The sequence below is a fragment of the Piliocolobus tephrosceles genome, chromosome 1 (genome assembly GCF_002776525.5).
Source record: "Piliocolobus tephrosceles isolate RC106 chromosome 1, ASM277652v3, whole genome shotgun sequence".
NCBI classification, from domain to species: Eukaryota; Metazoa; Chordata; class Mammalia; order Primates; family Cercopithecidae; genus Piliocolobus; species Piliocolobus tephrosceles.
The window spans coordinates 102,959,411-102,982,269 of record NC_045434.1 but is presented as its reverse complement, the minus strand read 5'-3'; the positions used below and the strand labels follow the sequence as shown (position 1 = coordinate 102,982,269).

At 37.2% G+C, this 22,859-nt stretch overlaps 1 protein-coding gene across 1 annotated transcript in view; it reads right to left on the bottom strand.

Moving 5' to 3' along the window:
* SPAG17 (sperm associated antigen 17) overlaps window positions 1-22,859 on the bottom strand; it is a 235,729-nt gene that overhangs the window by 198,910 nt on the left and 13,960 nt on the right. The window contains exons 2-3 of the mRNA XM_023222722.1: window positions 1,582-1,722; window positions 913-999 (exon numbers count right to left, since the gene is read on the bottom strand). Coding sequence (XP_023078490.1) covers window positions 913-999; window positions 1,582-1,722 — 228 coding nt within the window. The remainder of the gene's footprint in view (window positions 1-912; window positions 1,000-1,581; window positions 1,723-22,859) is intronic.

Genomic DNA, 22,859 nt, shown 5'->3' with positions numbered 1-22,859 from the left:
ACAGCACTGTCTATTGTGAATAAATCCAATGAAACTTGTTCAGATAGTACTCAAGCAATACTAAATAGACCATATGTAATCACCCAAGACCTGAGACACATAAAAACTTTATTAGTCATCACTGAAATAAAGTGCAAATAAGTTCGTCTTAGAAAGATCCAAAACTCTTTATGTTTTAGGTCAGCTGCACCATAAAACAGTGCCTGACAAATTTTAAGTGATATTCTAATTAATCACTGGATTTTTATAGTTTCTTGAAAGTTGTAAGTTAGATATTAACAAGGCAGGGTGAGAGGAAATCCCCTCATATGGAGAATGAGTCCCACGTCCTTTGCACAAGCCCACTGGGTCAGCCAAGCCAGATTTTACACTAAGCAGCTGTTGGAAATGGAACGGACCATTAATCCGAAGAGTATCATTATTTTCATATCGATTAAAGTGGGATGTAAACCGTGCACCAAGTTCACAAACTGATGGAAAATCATTCCAGCTGTGCCTCTGTCTGATACAAGAAACACTTTCTGGTGCATTTTTACATTGTGTTTTTCGAGAAACTAACGCTTTGTAATATACTGATCATATGACTCTCCTTAATGCTATCACATACTCAGCAATCATCATGACCCAACATTTTGGGTGTATTGATGTTTCTGATTTATATTTTTCAATTATGTCAATTAGATGCAATGATGGTATCAACAATCTAGGAAATTGTATTTGTAAAGGGAAATTTTGAAATTTCAAAATTTTAAAAGGAGGCAGACTTTTTTTGTATTCACCGTCAGGAACAAATATCTCCAATGAGGAGCAGGCATTTATTTTCAAGGAATGAAATTTAAAAATGGCTATCACATTACTTCAATTCTTTTTTCTAAAAACACAAAAATCTCTTCTATAAACACTTTCACTTACCTCATAATATAAAGGAACATTACCACCTACAGGTTTTTTTGCCTTTTTAGATGAAGCAGATCCAACAAGTGTATTTATTTCATTAATCTGTAAGAAAATTAAATTTACTTATGATGAAAAAAGCCTTATTTGAAGAATATTTAGATATATGTAACTTTCAAATATCTAGGTGATCTGAAGGGTTGGGGAAACCAGCAAGAAAGAGGTACCCATGAATTAGGTAAAATATTTATAGTCACTTTGTAAGCTGTCAGTAATTGTGTGGGTATGTGCCATTTGACAGATCTTTTCTATATTATTGCTCTCCTCTGACCTCTGACAGTTATGATTCTCTGTAGCCTTCATTTTACAACTAGTCATGTACCTCCCTAGAATCTTAAATAGTCCAGTCTTTTATAGTTATTTAACTTGAATTAAATATTTTGCCTGGTATGACCTCAGAAATCTTTGACAAATAAATTAATATTGAATTAACAAAATTAATAATAAACAAAAATAAATTCTTCCAGATTGAACAACTCAAATTTATTCTGGCTAAATAGTTACTTAAAATAATCCATCAAAATTTACAAAACAGTCCAAGAATAAGATAGTTTATTTTATAATTATATTCTCTTATTTTAAGTAAAAAAGTCTTCAGGGGGTTTTGAGGTAGGAAGGGACAGGTACCTGCTTGAAAATGTCTTGCCATGATACCATACTGAAGAGTTTACGCTGAGGGACCTGGACAGCCAGGGTAAGGGCTTGGATGAGAAGATCATCTTCAATCTGGTTCCCAACCACAAAAGCAATGGAGGCCTTCCAATCGTTCTATTAAAAATCAGACGGAATTAGATTTTAAAGATGCCTGAATAGGTCATTTCGTGTCAAATATTTCCACTGAGAAACAGAATAACTTTCCTGTAAATCTTGAAAGACAGAGGTGACCTTGTAATGTATGTGGTTTCCTGATTGAAGTAGCCGCAAGGCGGCAGTATTGCGCCAAATTTCATGCAACTTGACCAAGACACAATTTTCTTGAGAAACTAGTCTTTTATTTTGAGGAAGATGATTTTTAAAAACAACACTTTCACTAGACTGTTGTCCAAGAATAATCCAGTGTTGGAAAGCAATCGTTCATTCCTATGTCACAAATATACATTAAGATGTAGTCTCAAAAAACAAGAACCTTTATTTTGTTCCCTAGTATATCCCAAGACTCTAAATAGTGGTAGGAATATAGAAGCAGCTGAAAAAAACTTTTAAATGTTGGGTCATATTGGATGAGCTGCCAAATGAGAACTGAACCACATCTTTTTCTCTTAATGTAACACAAGAATCTCATTGCTAATTCACAACTGTGTCCTTTCCACTCCCAAGAAATGGGCAAAAATATTACACTTGGACATGAAATTTCGCATCAAATAATTAAAAAAAAAAAAGTTACTAAAGAATTACATTCAGTACCTTTTTCTCTTTGTTGATTGTCATTATAATTTCTGTTGGGAGATTAAGAGTGGCGCTCACTGGATTACCTCACGTTACCCACTGTGAGGTGCTGAGGAAGGAGCTACTCACGCAAATCAGTATTCCTGCTTTTGAACACTAACAATTTTAGGGGGAGATGAAACCAACAAACACAATAAAGACATCAGAAAAGAGAGGGAATAGTAAGGGAGGGCACTCTAGTCATGTGACCTGTCTGGGCCTTAGTTTCCCCATTCATAAAATAAAGGGGTTGGACAGGGCAATACCTAAGCATCTCTCTAGCTCCTCTCTAGAGGTCTCATTCAAATATAGTAAAACGGTCTCCTGGTGGATACCAAAACAATGTCTAAGATTTGAAAAAGTCACACAAATTTAATAAAATGCACCATTTTATGTGGTTCCTCTGGTTTCTGCCCAGTTTATAATCAGGTTGATGACAAAACTAGGGTACAAGTGGGAGAAAATACTTTAGTGTAAATTCTTTCTTACCATCAAAAAGCAATTGTCCTTAAATCCTTCTTTTAGTTCCATGGAAGTCTACTAACTACCTAACAAGACTCATCCAATTCTTAAGGCTATCACCAAAGCAAAAAACACATATAAAAGCATAAAAATGTATATTTTACTTGCAAAGTGTGTGTGTGCATGGATGCATGCAGGTAGGTGTGACTTTGTGTGGTTTCCTCTCTTACAATGAGTTGAAAACATTCTTTGTGTCTCTAAATTCACCAGGGGAAGACTGACCATTTATTTTTTAAACATTCTGACTTTTAAAAGTAGATATGATATGTATAATGCATTCTTTAGAAATAAATATCCTTGATCTCAAAATGACCTTTCCTGAATTAGAAGCTTTTTTTTCTCTTGTCTGCTTTCTCAGTCAAAGCTGCAACTGTAGTCATCACTAAAGGGGAAAAATCTCTTTCATTTCACAATAAAGTACACACAGTTACGGGATAGGCAATACCTTGAAGTTCCTGGTGGCTACACCTTCCAAGACTGAAGATTTTGATAACCACCTTTACCCCCTTATCCCGCTCTCCATTGCAAGTTTCCTTGCCAATATTTGAAAGTGAATGGTGACAAGAAAAGACTGTCTTTCTGCTCTTTGGAGGGCAATAGAGAAAGAGTGTATTGTAGTCCATTATCCATCTATCCATTAGTATTTAGTGTCAAGGCAGGCCAGAAAAAAGAGAAGAGGGGCAAGAGGGAACTACCAATTATTGTGAATCTGCCATATGTCAGGCATATGTTATCTCATAGAATCCCTAAGTTACCCTACAAAATAGGTTCACTATTATCTTAACAGATGGAAAGACAAAGGTCCAAAAAGTTAAATGACTTGTTCAAGGTCATTTTGGCAGAACCTCATGGAGACCACAGACATGGCTTACAACTTTGTGCTCATTTCAGAACAGTTTTGGGAATAAGTCTTTGGGCTCAGAATGTCTTTCCATAATCCTTAAATTGCACCTAATAGACAATTTGACCATAATAAAACTATCAGGCAAAGATTTATCTCAAATGTATACATGTGTATAGAGCCTTCAAAAATAGATTAGGTAGGCTGGGTGCAGTGGCTCATGCCTGTAATCCTAGCACTGTGGGAGGCCGAGGTGGGCAGATCATGAGGTCAGGAGATCGAGACCATTCTGGCTAACATAGTGAAACCCCATCTCTACTAAAAAGTACAAAAAGTTAGTCCAGCATGGTGGCAGGTGCCTGTAGTCCCAGCTACTTGGGATGCTGAGGCAGGAGAATGGCATAAACATGAGAGGCAGAGCTTGCAGTGAGCTGAGATCATGTCACTGCAGTCCAGCCTGGGTGACAGAGCGAGACTCTGTCTCAAAAAAAAAAAAAAAAAAAAAAGATTAGGGGATTAACTCTTTAAAACATGATATGATTACTTTTTTAAAAATTATAATTTTACAAAGGATCAAAGAGGTTAAAGAAATTTCCCAAGGTTCTTTCTCTCAAGCACAATGCTTTTGTTCCTTCCTTTGCTCCAGGAGACATCTTGACATAAAATTGTTCCTCCAAGTCATGGCACTGTACCAAAACTTGTGGCTCCCTAAAGTCACTCTGAGACAGCGTGCCCAGGTGAGAGCAGGTTCAGATTTGTTTAGAGCTCTCTAGGAGAGCTGGGGGTCCAGGCCATGTCTCCCCATTTCAAGGGGTCTTAAGAGTCCAGCTCTGTCCCAGTTTCCCATCTATGCTCTCTTGCCCACCAAATGCATGCTTTAAAATTGGATCTATGTGGCAAAACAGGACTCATAACTTTGTCAGAGTTATGGTTTAGTGTCTAATCACATGGCCAGAGCCTGAGTAAGCATAACAGGGACCAGTCAGACAGTAATAACACAAATTGAGAATGCCTACAGAGAAGGATGCACTCACTGTGAGCTGCAGCAGGGGGCAGTGAGATGCTAGCAAATGCGCATTATTCAACAAATGAAGAACAAGTCATTTCCTCATGTCTAATTGGACAGAATAATTAAATAAGCAATTCTCTGCAAATACAATTTCTGAGTGTTTCTCTTAGTATTTCCGGGTAACCAGAGATTCCAAACTTCCACCAACTGGTGGCATTTTTAGAAATAAAAAACTAGAAAAACAATCAGACACAGATTAGATTTGGCAAAATGCAATAAAAAACAACCCTCCACCTGTATCCTATCCCAATATACAGTTAAATGAAGTCCTTAAATTTAAGTTCACAGGACAGAAAAAGAAATTTAGTATGGAGAAAACAAGGGTTGACCATTGTGGGCCAATGAAAGTATAATGTGTGCAACCCAGTTCACTACAGACTACTAATTACACCCAAACTTCTTAAACTATCTTAAGAAGTTTAAGTTTAAGATAGTTTAAGAAGTTTGAGTGTAATTAGTAGCATGAGCTGAGAGAAAGAAAAGATTAATAATTTCAGAAAAGCTACACTGGATATATCCAATGGTGAAGCAAGAGGGTCTGGGTCTGTCACACCGAAAGCACCTTAGAAAATCAAGTCCGTTGTCTGTGACCTGGAGGCACGTATTGTACGTGATCATTGCTGAGTCTCGCCCCTTGTAGTGATTGATAAAGCAATTCAAAGGATGGAATGAAGTCATGTATGGACACAATCCATTTCCCTTTATTTACTTTACCAGTCTCACCTAATTTGAGGCCTAGCAGGAGGGCTTCTTAACCCAGACACTTACATAGTAGTCTCCTAAGGCAAGAAAGTATTCATGTAAATGCAGAGAAACTGGCTGTCTTACATAAGCCCACTGTCCCAGAGACACAGGGTAAATTTACAACTGTTTTTCTTTTATATATTGCAAATTCTCCAAATTTTACTTAGGCATTTCATATTCTTAAACAATTGCAAAAGCCTTTCCAAAAGCAAGTGAAAAGTAGCTTTTGGACAATCGGATTGTAATTGCTTCCCTCTATTAGCACAAGTAATCAGCTGATTTAGGGAAAGACAAGGGCAGGACTTGCAAGCCCTCTTCTGCTGCCTCTGCTAGTATGATAGGGTGCGACTTGAGATGACAGTCTCACAGTCCTCTACCCAGAACTAAACAGGGCCTGTTGAGCTCTATGAACCAGTAGTGGTCAGCGCCCTTATTAGGAGAAGACGTACAAAGCCCCAGGTAAAATCAATTTAACATTCAAAAAGTCAGGTTTTATTAAGAGCTAGTTAACATTGTACAGATATGCAAACCTGTACTTTATGTCAATACTCTGCTGAGACCATAACCTTTTTGTTAAGTAGATTTACTGTCAAATGGACAGGGATTTGTGAATGTCTTTCTCACACCAGGTTTATCCTTCAAAAAGAGTCTTCGATCTCCATCAGCAAGGAGTGTTGGTATGGGCGTTTGGCCAGCAGAAGAAATATTTTTATTACATAGAACTGGTTGCTACAATCATATTTGTGTGACTCTAACTGTAAAATAGGTTGAAAATATATGTTAAAAATGGGCATATGTTGTTACATAATAAACAAGAATACTATTAATGGCCATGCTATGCACTAATCTCTTTACTGTCTTTACTAAACAAGTACTTATTATGATAGACTCTAATTATATATCTCTCACAATTTATTATAAGTGCTGTAGTTTCACTTAATTAGATTATACTGTTACAGCAATCCTTATTTAGGAATTGGACCATGTATGTGGCTGTCATGTTTTCTACGCTTTTGCATTTTGTGGTGCCTGGTAGTGAATGGGAAATGCAGCAGGGCTCTATACATAAATATCTGTTGACTGATATTTTAAAGCAACAGGGATTACATTTGGATCCTGAGAGGGTTTTGACCCCCAAATCAAAAACTGCTAGAAGGTAGCATGTCTGGAAACTGCAGGGTATTCAGCCCATGGCCCTGGAGTCCTTTAGGAAGAGAACACACTGTATCTGATCGAACATGGTCCATACCGGGGGCCAGTAACAATGGTTTGGGAATTGGGCCTTGAGGCCATTCCTCTGCTTAGACACATTTCCCAGGAGTGACTTAGACATGCAACTAGATGCTAGGGGAAGGAGGATGCTCCTGCAGATAGGAGAAAAAAGCCAAAGACTCACATCCAAACCTGTATTGCCTATAAAACCTTTCCTCCCCTCTCTCTCCTTCCTACTTTCTCATCTCCTATCAGAAGGCATCCTGATGGCCTGCTCCCTCCTCCCTTCCCAACCTACTACCTATAGGCTACAAGTTCTGTGGTTTCTTTCTTTCTTTCTTTCTTTCTTTCTTTCTTTCTTTCTTTCTTTCTTTCTTTCTTTCTTTCTTTCTTCCTTCCTTCCTTCCTTCCTTCCTTCCTTCCTTCCTTCCTTCCTTCTTTCAGGGTGCCTTACAAATTCTTATGAGTTTGATTTATGGTGGAAGAATATCAGAGTGAGGTGGGGAGAGAAGGGAGGTGACTGTGTGCTGTCGTGGTCCATAATCTGGGACAGGACTGTAAACTGACATCTGCCTCCTGCAGCAACTACTGTTTGCTTCACCCTAATCTTTTGACCTCTGTCAAGGAATGTGCTGAAGCCGATTGCTCATGGTTTTTCCCAACTCTCTTCGGTGAGATTGCCTTAATTATTTGAAATATGCTACAGTAGGAGTATTCAAACTAAGGCGATGGAAAACACTGCAAATCAGAGATGTCCACTTGGAGAACAGGTTACTAAACATTTACCAGCATATCACAGCTTCCATCCCAGGAACAGCTGCATGTCTAAGACTGACTTAGTTATGATTTTCATTGGGAAGACCAAAGCTGTCTCTGAGAAAATATTAAGGAGGGCAAAGCAGATGTACTCCCGCTATTGTACACAAACCCCACCCCCATCCCAGAGACATACTCTGCAGCAATGTGCTACGTGGATCTATAATTAAGAGTCTGCTGATGTTGCTGCAGATGTAACCTAGCTTTAAGTACTATCCTTCAAAATAGGCTCTATGAAAAGCAGGTGACAAGACAAATATAGAGACCACTGAGAGGAGCAGGGGCACACCACTCCAGGGCTCTCCTTTCCTCTTGATCATTTCCCTACTTCCCCACTCAGGCGTCTGCACACTGGGGCCAATGACCTGTGAGATCCCTAAGCACCTCTGCCAACAAGTGACTAGATTCCTTCACGCTGTGGTGGCCCCTTGAAGAAGCATGGATCTTTGTGGCACAGTAATTACAAGCCTGGGCTCAATTCACTGAGCCCAGATTAGAATCTCAATAAACCAGCTGTGTGCCCCTGGGCAAGTTACTTAACTTCTCTGTGCCTCATGCATAAATGAAGATAATGACAGTACCTGTCTATTGGGATTGTTGTGAAGATTGAATGAGAAAATCTATAGAAAGTCCTTCTCAGCATAGCACCTAGCAATAATCCTAGCCATCCTTAAGGATATTATTTTGGGGGGCTTCTGCTCTTGTTACTCATTAGAAAAAACATGGTTAGTCCATGCAAGCTGCTTCATGTGTGGAGAACTTATGGGAGACCCAAGGAAAAAAAATTAATCAGAATATCAACGATTGCATCACAAAAAGGCAAATATAAGTTTGAACAAGAGTTTGTATAATACTTTTCTCTTTGATAATAATAAACATGTTAACTGACTTGTTTCTAAAATATTTTGGGTCCTTAGAAGAGAGGGCCAGAATCATGAACATATTACGTTTAAAATTCTAAAGGTATGTATAATAATTTTCAGAGCCATGAAAGAGAATGTGAGTGTGGCATGAGAAATCTTCAAGCCATTTTGTGCCCTGTGCAAGTCTGCCAGAGACGTGAACCCATCACCAACCATAGAAACAAACCAAATATCAATTAGAGTCACATGAGAAGACAGTGAGCTTTAGAATTTGTACACTGGCTGACTATGAAGATGATGACCTCTGAGGTCATACAGAGGACTAGGGGAAGAGAGCAGCCTCAGGCTACTTTTCATTAGAGATGTGGATCTGCTTACTTGGCTTAAAAAATATGAAAATGAATCAGTTGTTTGCTGGTTGAACTGCAAATATTAATCTGATCAATTTTGGGCATCCAGGCCTAAAACATGGATGTCATGCAGGGCTAGTTCTTAAAATAAAAACAAAAGAAATAATTGAAGTTTATTTTTGATAGGGAGCCTTAGTGCACTCTTCTCCCCAGATAAGCCAGGTTTCCTGGCCTGCCACTATATTCTGGCTTCACAGGGCTCATTACAGACCTTACTAGAATCTACTACCTCCTAGGTATTACCTGCTATTCAGCTCAGAGTCTTAAGAGTTGATTTATATATATAAATCTTAAGAGTATATATATATATATATATACACACACACACACACATATATATGCACACACACACAAACACACACCCAGAGGCTTTAGTGCTAGGACCATTTTAAAGTATTTCTTCTAATATCTGCATTTTCAAAAAGGAATCTCAGTGACTCCTAGACTAACTCAAAGGGATGCCCTGCTAATGGTAGTATTTTAGGCTGTGGACTGGTCCAGTGGAAAAGGCTCCCCTAGAATTATACCAGAACAGACCCCTAGACAACTTCCTGCTTCACCCATGTGCCTGGCACATAGAAGCATTCAATAAATGTTTCTTGAACTTAGCAGCCAAAACCACACACTAAAGAGAATTTTTACACATGCTTAGCATGGGAGGGCTGACTGAGTATGTGGCGTTTTATCAGCCACACTCAGCACTTTGGAAGGAATCATGCCTCTGAATCACCAGAATTTGAATTAGAGAAAGAGCTCATTCCTTTGATGTTTAGACAACACTGTACATGGCTTATATTCACTGATGAAAACACAGTAGTCTAGAAACAGCTTTACTATGCATGTATACACAGTCTGGCTGGTTTTCCTTGTCTTCATAAATATTAAATGTGATCGCTAATTAAAAATATTGAAGTTCTGATGTAGATATGCAGAGAGGTTTGGGTAGTGTCAAATTCTGCCTCTGTGATTTCTTAGCCAGATGACCTTGTGCTTATCTTTGTGACTCAGTTTTCTCATTTAAAATGATGAATCTATTAATACAACTTTCAAAAGACTATTGCAGGACTCAAGAACGAATATACCTAGGGTCATTTTGTAAATTTGTGGAACACCATGTAAATGTAAAATATTAATATATGCAAGGGAAATATTCTAATTTTCTGTATAAAGTTCTGCAAAAATGGGTTAAAAGAGGTAACTGCTGCAGTAATTTTCAATTTTGAATTTAGATATGTCCTGGGGATCTTCTTTGTATCGTGTAGCCTCTGGCTTAGGCTGTTTGATTGTTTTTCTTTCGTTTTTCACAGAGTCCTTGGCCCATCCCACCAATCTAGCACATGAGCTTAATTCGGTTTTGCTCCATGCATCAGAGAGTTTTAAGACAGCTATTAAAACACCACATGGAAAAGCTTTGCAGGGAATTCTACTCCACAGAGAAACCACAGAGCCACTACACACCTTAACTATCTCCCCACCCCCAACAGTGGGCTAAAATTACGGCTCCATTATGTTAGTACAATCCAACCAGTTTTATGGCTTGGAGCAAAATCTGAGGTTCAAAATGAACTTCAGAACATAAAAAGTAAGGCAAACCTCAAAAGGAAACGAGCTTCTTTGGGTTTTCAAACAAATATTACATATCAGAGACATTCTTCTAAAAGAGGAGACCAAGAAAAGCCAAGAGGAGTCCTGCTAATTGCTCCAGAAATGTAAAACTGGAATCAGAGACTCACCCCCCTAAAAGGAGATCTCTTTTCATCATCATATATTAAAAGCTACAACCTTTCATCAACTACTTCCTCAAGCATGAGACCTTCTTTGACCTTGCTTGAGTTCCTTCAATGTTGCATCACTATCTTCCACGTTAAAAAATAAGATATATTTTCAAGACTGAATGTTAGCTCATTACTTACTCTACTATAGCCCTTTTTCCATCTTCCTTCCTGTACTGTAAATGTCATTTATACATTAAGCTTTGTGTGTGTTTCATGAATTTGTTGTGCCTTGGCACTACGGCTACCCAGAAGAAACAAAATAACTGACCAATACTCATTCTCATGAGCCATCCATGCTGTTGCTTGGTTAATTCAATCTCATGGACAACTTATTTTCTTACAGTGAATGCGAGCATCTTTATTTATCCCTTGTTTACTACAAAGCCATGGATATAATTTAATTTCTACATCCATCTTGAATGGAGCATATCTAGGTCTACTTCTACAAACACAAGATTGTCCTGGTTACTAACTCTATCTTATTCTTCCCCAAATTCAATAAAGTGTCCAAGCAACAGGAATATTTTGGCAGCCAAATTACATATCTCATAATATTCCTAATATCTGAAAGCAGGACAGGTCTGACCATGTGTTCTGATTTTTAGGTCTACAAATATGGTCTTCAAATGATAGAGTGAGAAAGAAGGGTTAAAGAAAGAGGATACAGGGAGCAGTGCCAGATCTTCTAGGGAGCTGAGTTTGTATTATGCTAGCAGGGAATGATGGGAGTCGCTCCAATAACTCCCTGGGGGTGTGTCAGAAAAACTATGAGACTGTAATTTGAGCAAGAAGAGTGTCAGGGAATCTGTGCCCTACCTCAATTCAACAAAAATGAGTAGTAGTTCAGCTCAACGAGCATTTATTACATTAGTATGACTAAATGTATATCATGTAACAAACTAAGGGATATACAAAATGACTAAGAGTGTGAAAATGAGCAAACAATGCTTCTATCATGAAGTAAATTTCTAGAGACTATTTCTTGTAAAGGTTATTTAACATTGGTGGCCCTGACTAGCTTTTATTGAGGGACTTAGGGTCCAGAGCTGATGCTGTGCAGCAATCCTGACTTCTCCAGCTGCTCAGGATACAGCAATTGTGCTAGGAAAGTAAAAGGCAGTGGAGACCTGCCACAGAGTAAGGAAAATGAGGTCAGACCCCAAACAGACAAGTGGAGGGCAAAAGTATTAAGATCAATCAATCCTAGTGGGAGGGCAGATAAAATTGTGGAGGGTGGAGGTGTCTGAAGTAGTTCCTGAGATCTTTCTTCTGAGAATGCTTGTAACTTTCTTTAGAGTTCCATGCAATTAAAATTTTTTTAAGGGAAGTGTTTCTTAGGAGGCAAACAAGAAGGACAGGTGAAGGAGAACTGGGAGGGAAGATGGCCCTGAAGTCAGGGTAGGAATGGTACATGTAGTCAAAGGCAATTAGAAGGTCACCACTGACCTTAGCAAGAGCAGTTCTACTTGAGTAAAACTGCTTCCCACTCATTCCCTCACTTGTGTAATCCTACACACCCTCATAATTCACATATCTCCTTCATAATATAAAGCCCCTTTAAGGACCACGTGACAAAGTATCCCCAGTCAATGATTAGAATAAATTTCAAGCCCTAGATCTGGTTATGGTTCTTAATTTTCTCCAATTACACAGGTACATGGAGTCTATTTATTGGATATGTTAGGGCAGTAATTCATTATAATTATTCCTCTCATATTGATTCCCTAATAGAGTCCTTACAATAGCTCTTTCAATGGTGTAATAAAAAGAGCACTGGATTTAGTATCAGAAAACCTGATTGTTAGTCCTGATTCCAACCACATGGCCTTGGAAAAACATTTAAGTACTCACAACCTGGACCTTAGCAAAATAATAATAATACTTAGAGCGGAAAGTCATTCATTCATTCAGCTAATATTTACCGAGGAGTTACAAAAATTGAAATGGGCATGGCTTTGGGAATAGGCATAAGGCATAATCACTTCCCTTAAACAGCATCAGCCTGGGGAGAGAAATACACAAAAAAGGTGAAAAGAGATTACATGTAAAGTATCTCACAGCTATAAAGCACTGTACAAAGTGTCCATTTCTATTATCATATTATTCACCCAAATATATTTACTAATAATTAATATTTACTACATGGGTACCTACATTGCATGTGCTGCCCTAGAAATGAAGGGTGCAAAGTTGAATAAAATGAAGCCCAAATTGTTTCATATTGTATTAACCAATTCTGCAATTTGTTTTTTTTTTTCCTTCAACATTATGTTTTGATGTCTATCCATGTTGAGATATACAGACTTAGTTCATTTCTTTTCATTGCTCTTATCTTATGTATGTTTGTATCCTTTATTTCTACGCCAGCACATGCAACATAAGTACTCACATAGTAAATATTAACTATTAGTGAAATCATACAGTAAACAATACTATATGTTATTCATGAATATAGATAAATAGATACACAGGCTAAGAAGATATGTGTTCCATTCATATTGGTGTTTGCTTCTGAGAAGAAAGAGAAAGAAATGGAACATAGAATGGGGGTGAGGACAAGTGTTCTTCAGCTTTATTTTTACAGTGTTTATTTCAAAAAAGAAAAGAATTTTTTGTGAGGGTACAAATGTGCTTGTCACATTATCTTTTGATGTTTTTCTGCATTTAAAAAAGTACTGAAAAAAAGCGTCTGCTCTCAAAAGACCAACAGTTTAGTAGCGGAAACAGATATAGAAACATTTATGATACAAGATGATATGCATTGACCTAGAACCCATGTCTCCCTGTGTCTTAGGAAAAGCCTCATGAGCAGAGGTCACTTGAAGAATTAGTAGAAGGAATTCTTTGTCCATGGCCTGCTTTTCCACTGTCTGTCTACACAGTAACCTCATTCCCACTGCCTGAGAAGGGCAAGGTTTTCTTGCCGCGGTTTCCTCTCCTTTTTGCATTTTCCATCTGGAAACACCCTTCACTGGCCCCAAGAACTTACTCCTTTTTCTTGGACTGAAGAAAACATTCTGATTCCTTTTTGTTTGCTTGTTTTTTACTAGAGCAAAAGACCTCTTCTCTAACTGTGTTCCTTCAATTTTCCCATCTCTCCCTCACCTGTTTTCAGTCCACTCATCTTTCCTCTCTATCCCTACTTCATACACACATAGCCATCTTCACCTAAGCCCAGACTCTCCAGTAACCATTTTCCCTTAGGACCTTTTTACTTCATAGTCAAACTCCCCCAAACATGTGACCTACACCGAAAGCTCCCACATCCTGAAAGGCCATAACGTCCTTAATCCCCACAGTCCCACTTACACCTCTTCCCTCACCACCAGCACCACCAGCACCACACCATACACCCTATTGAAATTGCATTCTGGAAGATCACTGATGATGTCCTCATTACCAGGTATGGTTGCCTTCCCTATTCTCCCAAGGTGTTTGTAGGTGGGAGACATGAACTGCCATTTTGTGACCTTCTCTCTTATCTGACTCTCATGACACCACCCTATTCTCATTCTGTCATTACTCCTTTGGCTTTTCCTTCTCTGACCATCAGGCTGTTTCTCTTCTTCTGTCTCATAAACAAGGACCTTTTAGGTATCCCACAGAATTCTGTTCTCTTGGCACACGCTACCGATGGATATTTTAATTACTCCCATGCTATTGCCTCTGCTCTGACAATTCCCAAGTCTACATCTCCAACCTTGCAGTCTGAGCTATATAGTCCATATTTTTGACTTCTGATGAATATTTCTACTTTAATGTTCTGCCATAATCTCAGAGTCAGCATGTTTAAAACTGAACTCTTCATGTCTCTCCAAACCCTAACAACATAACAAAACAATCAAACAAAAAGCCTCCCTATCACAAACAATAAAAACTAATTTCATTCTACTAAATTCGTCAGTCTGAAGTTGGCCGTTTCTCCCAGTCATCATAACTTAAAATCCTCTCCCATTATTCTCTCAGATATGTAATCACAGTTGCCTTCTTCCAAGAGTTTTTTGAATCTGTCTCTTCCTTTTTATCCTCATCACTAATTCTCCTAGTTCTACCTACAATCACTTTGAATCTGAACTATTGAAAATACCATCTATAGGGTCTGTTTAAGCTTCCAGTTACTCTCATCTCCAATCTATTAGCTTTTCTAAGACATAAATTTTATCATTCTGGTCTTCCTTCATAGAAAGCCCTAAACTCTGAAGTGTGGAATTCAAAGCCCTTTACGTTCTCTTCCAAGCATATTTCTAACACCATATCTTCATTACTTTTCTAAACTCTTACTGCTCTCAGGCAAATTGCTCTGTGTAAATTCTTGAGTCTGAATTTCCTCACATAAATGGAAATACTATTTTTTTGGTTGTTTTGAGGAATAACCATGAGTGTGTGTGTAAAGCACACTTTATTGTTAGTGGTTAACTGTGGTATTTCAAACATGTCCTGTGTTTTCTCAGCTCTCTACCTTGCTCCGCCTGGTCCTTTTATTCAGAATGCCCTCCTTTCAGGTGAAAGTCCTGCCTCAACTGTGACTATATCCCTAAGTGTCTCAGCCTAACAGAGTCTTCTGACTGCCTATGAACACTTAGTGTCTGTATTACATAAGTAATGCAATACTTGCACTGTGATCACAGCCTTAGAGCATGTCTTGAATGCTAGTGTGGATCAGTTTCACACTTGTTAAAGCACAAATCATCAGGGTCCTCCTGTGGTTTCTGATTCAGTAAATCTAGGGTGGGACCTAAGGATTTTCATCTCTTACAAGTTCCCAAGTGATGCTGAAACTTCTGGTGCAAGGGGGCCAGAAGTCCCACTTGGGTGTCCCTTTCTCTTGCAGGAGAGAGCTGTTCCCCTTTCTCTTTCTTTTGCCAATTAAACCTCCACTCTTGACCTCCACATGTGTCTGTGTCCTTGATTTCCTTGGCATGAGGCAAAGAACCTTGGGTATTTATCCCAGACAACAACACCACTTCATCAAGAGTTGAAATATGGCTGTAATAAACCATTTTTCACATATTTTCTTAGGTTGGTGCCAAATTCATAAGATGTGCGTGGCAAGTTAAACAATAGGCTTTTAAGGGGGTGCTTGACTTTACAGTTACAGTAACAAGGATAAATTTAAAAAGAAATCTTTCTTTTTACTCAACATCCTAAATATTTGATGTGAAGACAGAGGTGGTTGAAATTAATATTCCTAACCTTAAACTAGTTTAACAAAAACTCAAATATTATATACATACATGAAGTCATATACATTTTTAGGATCAAATGCTTTTTCTTTGGTGTTTATATAATTGTGGAGGTTTTCTTTCTATTTCCATTCAATATATGCTGCTGGAGAAACCGTTACAGTGTCTGTGCCACCCAGAATGGCACATTACAATCATATTTAACCAAAAACATACTAAGAACAACACGAAGAATAATGATGGTGAAGGGTGAGGACAAGGCAAAGCCAGGAAACAGAATTCATCCAAACATTTAGAAAGCATTTCACAAGTTTCTGTACGAAAAATATTGAGTTACCATGGAAGTATAGGAAATGTTTTGTCATGGCTAGAAAACTGGCTTAAAGACAAAGGTAATTGGGCACTTCTCTGGACAGAGAAATATTTACGGTGGGGATCCCTGGAAATCATCCATAGATGGATCTTATTTAACTTTGTATACAAGATATGAAATAAATTACAGAGTGAAACTTAAAAGCACAGGGTTCAGTGCTGGGAGATTTATTTCCTTGTCATTTTGTCTAATTTTTTTCTAAAATTGCAGGCTGAAACTCCAAACTTTTTGCATGTCACCACCTTGGCACCATTTTTGTGTAAATACTTACCATTGAAATCATTTTTCTTGGTAATCAATGATATCATTTGAGCTATTGCAGGTTCTATTTTGTCTAACCCCACCAGATCAACAAAATACTTTTACCATCTTCAGCATCTTAAAATTTTGCATGTTAAGTATTATTAAAATACATTCACATAAAATATTTAAAGCTTTATTAATAGTGATTAAAATTTCACTGTATTGATTTATACGTTTTTCCAAAAAGTTTACTTTCTCATTTCAATAGACAAATGCTTTGACAAAGTCAGGACCATAAATCTACATTGCTATGGTATATCTGTGTAGATATTATTTTTTGAGACTCAACTAAGTATTTCATGTCTGACACTGCTCACTTATGTTTAACTACATAACACAATATGTTAAAAGTTCTGATGATATGTTCAAAAATGTCTTTTAATTACTTTATTGATATACTTTGATAAAATTTTTATTTCAAATACTTTAATGCATAAAGCTGATATATGATGTTCTTTAAGTTTTCTTTCACTAATGATTGCAAAATTTCTTTATTAGAAACATGAGCTTTAACAAAGTCTCTGATTTTTAAAAAAGTGTTTTGCTGTTCAGCTCTTAACAACATAAACTTTGAACTTCATTTCCATCCAACATTTATATCATTAGCAATATAGGTTAACCAATTTTTTAAGTTGACTCAAGTTGTTTTTCATTTTAGAAATACAAATTGTTGACTTATGTTATAATGATTGTTGTACAGTATCGGAACATGCCTCCAGTTGTGACTGATTTTTATCTTTTAATCTCCTGAAATTTTAGAATATTTACCTATTTATGATAGTTAAAGAAACATTAAGAAAAATAACCAAATTTTGAAGTCTCTTTACTGTGGGTTTTCATTTTAAATATTTAATCTTAAATTTATATACTATGTGTATTAAAAACTATTTACACAACAAATTGAATTGCATTATAATTAAAAGTAAAACTAAACATCAGAAGTAATAATTTACGGATGATGACTACCTGGAATAGATTTTAGATACAGGAGTAGAGATTTTAGGTACATTTCAAAGGCAAAGCCAATAGGATTTACTGATTAATATGGCTTGGTTCTATGACCCCACCCAAATCTCCTGCTCAGTTGTAATCTCCAGTGTTAGGAGGTGGGCCTGGTGGCAGGTGACTGGATCATGGGGGTGGATATTTCATGAATGGTTTAGTACCATCCTCTGGGTACTATTCTCACAATAGTGAGTGGGTTCTCGTGACTTGTGGTCATTTAAAAGTGTGTGGCATGGCATCTCTCCCCTCACTCTCTTGCCCCTGCTCCTGCCATGTAAGACGCCTGCTCCTCCTTTGCCTTCTGTTATGATTGGAAGCTTCCTGAGGCCTCCCCAGACGCAGAAGCTGCTATGCTACCTTTATAGCCTGCAGAACTGTGAGCCAATTCAGCTTCTTTTCTTTATAAGTTATCCAGTCTCTGGCATTTCTTTAAAGCAATACAAGAATGGGCTTACACTGATGAATTAAGGAATTGATTATGGGTACAGAAAAAGAGAGAAAAAAAAGAATGAATGCCCTAGTGTCTGTCCAGGTGAGTGGTAACATCATTCAGTGAGAAGGGGACTGCTCTGCAAAGAATAGACTTCAAGGGAAAAGTTGGAGTTTCGGTCTTTGATACTATGATCTAGATGCCTTTAATTCTTTTCAGCAATGTTTTCAATATCTGTGAGAGGTATGACTACCACTCCTGATTTATAGATGCGGTAACTAAGATTTGGAGATATTCAATTTAAGTTACCGTGACCAATGAGTTGTGACTGATTCCGGAGCTCAAAAAAGAAAACAGGCCATGAGGCTAAGGCAGTAACAAATAAACAGTGAATTTAATCCAGTAGATATTTTTCAAAGACCACTATGTGCTTATCAGGTGTAATAGCCAGCAAGGAGAGAATTCAAAATTCTAAACTTGTGCTATGTCACAGGCATTAGTAGTGCTGGAACCTATATTCTGTAAGAGACTATAGACAGAGTAGATGACACTTAAATTGTTGAGCAACCACTAAAGGAGATAACAAAGGTAACAATCACTGAAGTAGTTTAGTGAAAGGAGGGATGTCAGTGAGGGTCGTAATGGTGTGAACTGAGTTTCCTTCTCGAAGATACAGGGGAGGACTTTAATGAGAAAGAATGAGATGGAGGCAGGGAAATCTTCAGGCCAGGAAACTGCATGGGTATAGTCAGCATGTACCTGGGGACCATTTGACTGGAGTAGAGGAAGATAACGGTAGATAGGCAGAGAAAGACCACATTAGGCAGGGCTGTGAAAGCTGCGAAGAACACCTTGGATTTTATCCTGTGGGAACTGGGAGCTACTGATGGTTTCTACGGCTAGAGGTGAAACATGATCAATAGTCACCATTTCTTAACTAACATTTTCCTAGGACATTGCCAAACTCATATTGGCAACATTTATGTTTTACTTATATTTAATATTTTTCACTTGCAATAAAAATGATCACATATAACATCTAGGTGGATATTTTGACATACTAATTCCCTTCAGTTCCAAACTCATTCAAATAATACAGTTTTGTCCAAAAAGAGAAATTATAATGTGAGGTTATGAAAAGTCCATTTCCCTCTTAACATTCTTCCTAGCAACTCAGTTGTTTTCATTGGCTTTTATTAAAACAACCTTTGTGTGAACTGGCAATTTGTTTTGTAAACATCAATGAAAGCATATTTCAGAAAATATAGTAATAAAAACCAACTCAATTCCAGAAATCTGCTTGCTGCCAGACATCAGTCTTCAGCTCATATTATGAGTATTTCCAGTAAGTCTTAAATACACATTAACATAAGAAATAGCTTGCTGTTTAAGATCAAAAAGTTGAAAAATCCTTTGCTGCCTCTCAAAAATTGCTGAAGGGTTATGTCCAATAAAATGCATTTTCCTTTTTGATAAACTACATTTATAAGGGTTTTATGCATTTCAATTCAACTGAACTCTTCCTTCCCAAATCCTACTTAGACCCAGTTTATTATCATCCTAGTATTTATATATTTTATAACTTTCTTTATTTAAGAGGACTGTGATATTAACATTTCAACAATACCTATCTTGAACTCATATCCACTTTCCAACCCTTTATAAGAATTAGAAGCTTTGTTCTAATTCTTCTAATTAGAAGAATTAGGAACTTCCATTACTATTTTCTAGGAACTTCCATTACTATTTTCTAAGTTAGGCACAACTCAGCTATTGTCACTAAGCTATGTTTAATAACAGAAAAAAATTAAAAATGATTCCTCAACTAGAAGTATAATAAGGAAAGGCTGCAAACTAAATGTTCTAAAGAACTTTAACTTAAATGCCTTCTGGTTGGCAGATGAAATATCTCTGAAAAGTGAAATGGGTCATTGCATAGTTCTTCTCAGGACACAATCACAATCATCCTATATATCTGTTGTGATGCCTTTTGAATACAAATGTTTTTTGTAAAACATCTAATTCAACTAACTCTCCTAGTTCCCATAACATACATTTCTTCATATTTCAAAGTAAATCAGTGAATTAACTCAGTATAGAGTTTGGGTGTATACCACATGCCTAAAACCATGCTAATTATTTTGGGGGATATATAAGAAGAGTAAAATGTGATTTTTAGCAGCTCATGTTCTATTAATAATTGTGTTCTAAAAAACATGAAATACATAGCAACTAGTTCAAGACATTCTGTAACTAAGTATTAAGTTATAAGAGAGACCCTAGAACCAAGGTGAAGGAAGAGAAACCGTGGGTTAGGGTTGCTAGGAAAGCTTGCTGCAAGACATGCTTTAAGAGAGCCTCAAAGATTTTATGGATGAGCAAGGAGTGGAAAGGTAGAAGTTCATGTCAAGCAAGGAGACTGAGTGAGAGAGCAGAAAGGAGGGAGATAACTCATCTATTGAAGGTATATTAGATGCCATGTTTTATGGAAATATTTATGAAATGAAATAAACATCATTTAATATTCACAGCAAGCTTTTGATGTGGATATTATTGTCTCTATCTGACAAAAGGAGAATAAATCTCAGAGCGGGTAAGAAAGACGCTCGAGGTTAACTGTTACATGGCTGACAATCAGGATTCAATATCAATGTCAATGTCTGTCTTACCCAGAGTGGAGCTTTCTGCAACAGCTCACTGCCTCCTTTATATGTCTATACAGAAGTGAGGGAACTATCTTGCCTGTAACAACTCAATTTGGTTATCTGTGGGATATCCTGTGGCTTTAGTCTGGAGCCAGACTAGAAAGAGTGGAAGAAGGCAGGCTGATTAGACTTTGTTCAAAGGGATCACAGATGGTCACCAGCAATTTTTTAAATGGGAATTAACATGGTGTGTGCAGTGTCTAGGAAAGATAAATAGTTTGACAAACAAATAGGTAATTCCAAGATGAGTAGAAGTAAAGGGCTCTTTTAAAAACCTAGGGATCAAATGAAGTGAGCCTAGGCTATAATGAAGGCATGAGAATGAAGAGGAAGAGATAGAAGTGAGATGTTATAGAAAAAAATCAAGAGGACTTAGAGGCAGACCGAATATGGGGAAAAAACATGGTCAATGAGTTGTATAAGAGCTTTAGTGATTGTAAGAACTTTAGTGCCATGGACAGAAATGGGAAGGTTGAAATAAGGAGGTGATGTGAGACTTTGATGAGATAAGTTTTGGCTGGCACAACCAGGGAATGTGGCATGCTTCCAGGTATCAGAAGGGGCCATTTTCTGTACTTTTGTGGAGCTAGAAAAATAACTATTTCCTAATCAAGAATTTATGTGTCTCACAGTAGAGTATGGTGTTATAATTAGATGCTCTCAGTAAGAAGCCCAAGAGTTGAACATAAAAAAGAAAATGTTATGGTCTTTCTGTCCTCTAAATGTGAAAGTCAGAGGATAAAAGATTTATTAAGGATAAAGTCTGAGATTTCAGGTAATTATAATAAGTACTCTTTTCATGCCTATTTATTGGTTTTAAGTGACACTTTAATATCAAGTTTAAGTACTAATCGAAAAATTTTCAATAGACACTTATTAAATAACTTCTACTCTAATAATATCTACCGCATGGCACTGCTGTAGAGAGTGACATAAGAGACCAAATATATAACATTTTGTGTTGAATTGCAAGTTTCACATAAGATGTTATGATTGTCACAACTTAGTGTTAAGGAGGAAGAATGGAATAGTGAGAAAATATAAGATTTGGTACCTGATGTGACAAATCACTACATGTCTTTGGACCCGATCTTGAAACTCCTAGATTGTTAGTTTTGTAAAAGGAGCAAATTAGCCTAGATACCCTGGGAGTCTCCATCTCTGAATGAGTATAGTAAAGGATAGCACTATAATGTATAGAATCACTTAGTGCTTTTCGGCCTGTAAAAGTAATTATTATGGAAATATTATCTCTTATTTGAAAAAGGGCAATCCTACGCTGAGAATGAAAATATAGAAATTGGATGTAAGACCTAGCAGTCTCAGTTAGGACCTCAATATATTATAGCAGATGTTTCCAAATATTTTAAAATATGCAGATATTTATACTAAAGAAGAATGAAAAGCTTTTATCATAAAGTGAACTCTTGATAAAAATTAGGCAAATAATCATAGGAGTTTTCAGTCCGTTGAGTATTAGGAAACTGAAATCTTCACTGCAGAATGAAATCAATGAATACTGGAGTAGTGGGTCTGGCTGGGTTAAGAGGTGTGTGGGTTGCCATAAACCTTTTTCTGTGCATTTAATGTTTCCTGTGGTGTCACAGTAAGGGAATGGAATAACTGTCATGCCAATAGTTGGTCTCACAAGTATAGATGCCTTTTTGCTACATGTAAAAATGTGACTTTAAATGTTAGGAAGAAATAAAAAAAAAAAAAAAACAGCTTCAGATAATCTGCAAATATAAAAGTATTTAATGATTAAAATTGACAAAACTCCAATCCAAACCCTACCTGTAAGATGTCTAAAGAACCTAAACAAGCTTCCAGGCAACCCTGGTATTCTGAAGAACACATCTGGGGACACAAAGCCCATAATATTTTAATTAAAAAAATTTATGTCTGGTCTATGGATATTCTCTTTACTGGTACCATGCTTCACTTAACATTAATAACACTGTGTGATTTTTTTTTCTTGTGTTGGCACAGAAATTCTGACCATAACACTGTAGGGAGACCTCCTGAAACTATTGCTACCGAATAAAAGATGAAATGCTCCTGATTATTGTAAATACAAAATTGCATGCAGGATTGTGTAAAGACAATGCCAGGTTGGACTGTCAGAATGAGCCAACAGCACATGATGTGCTTCTCCCTGCAGAGAGCCTATGAATGTGAATGGACGTGCAGTCAGGGAGGTTTCACATCACCAAGATTTCTATCCCAGAA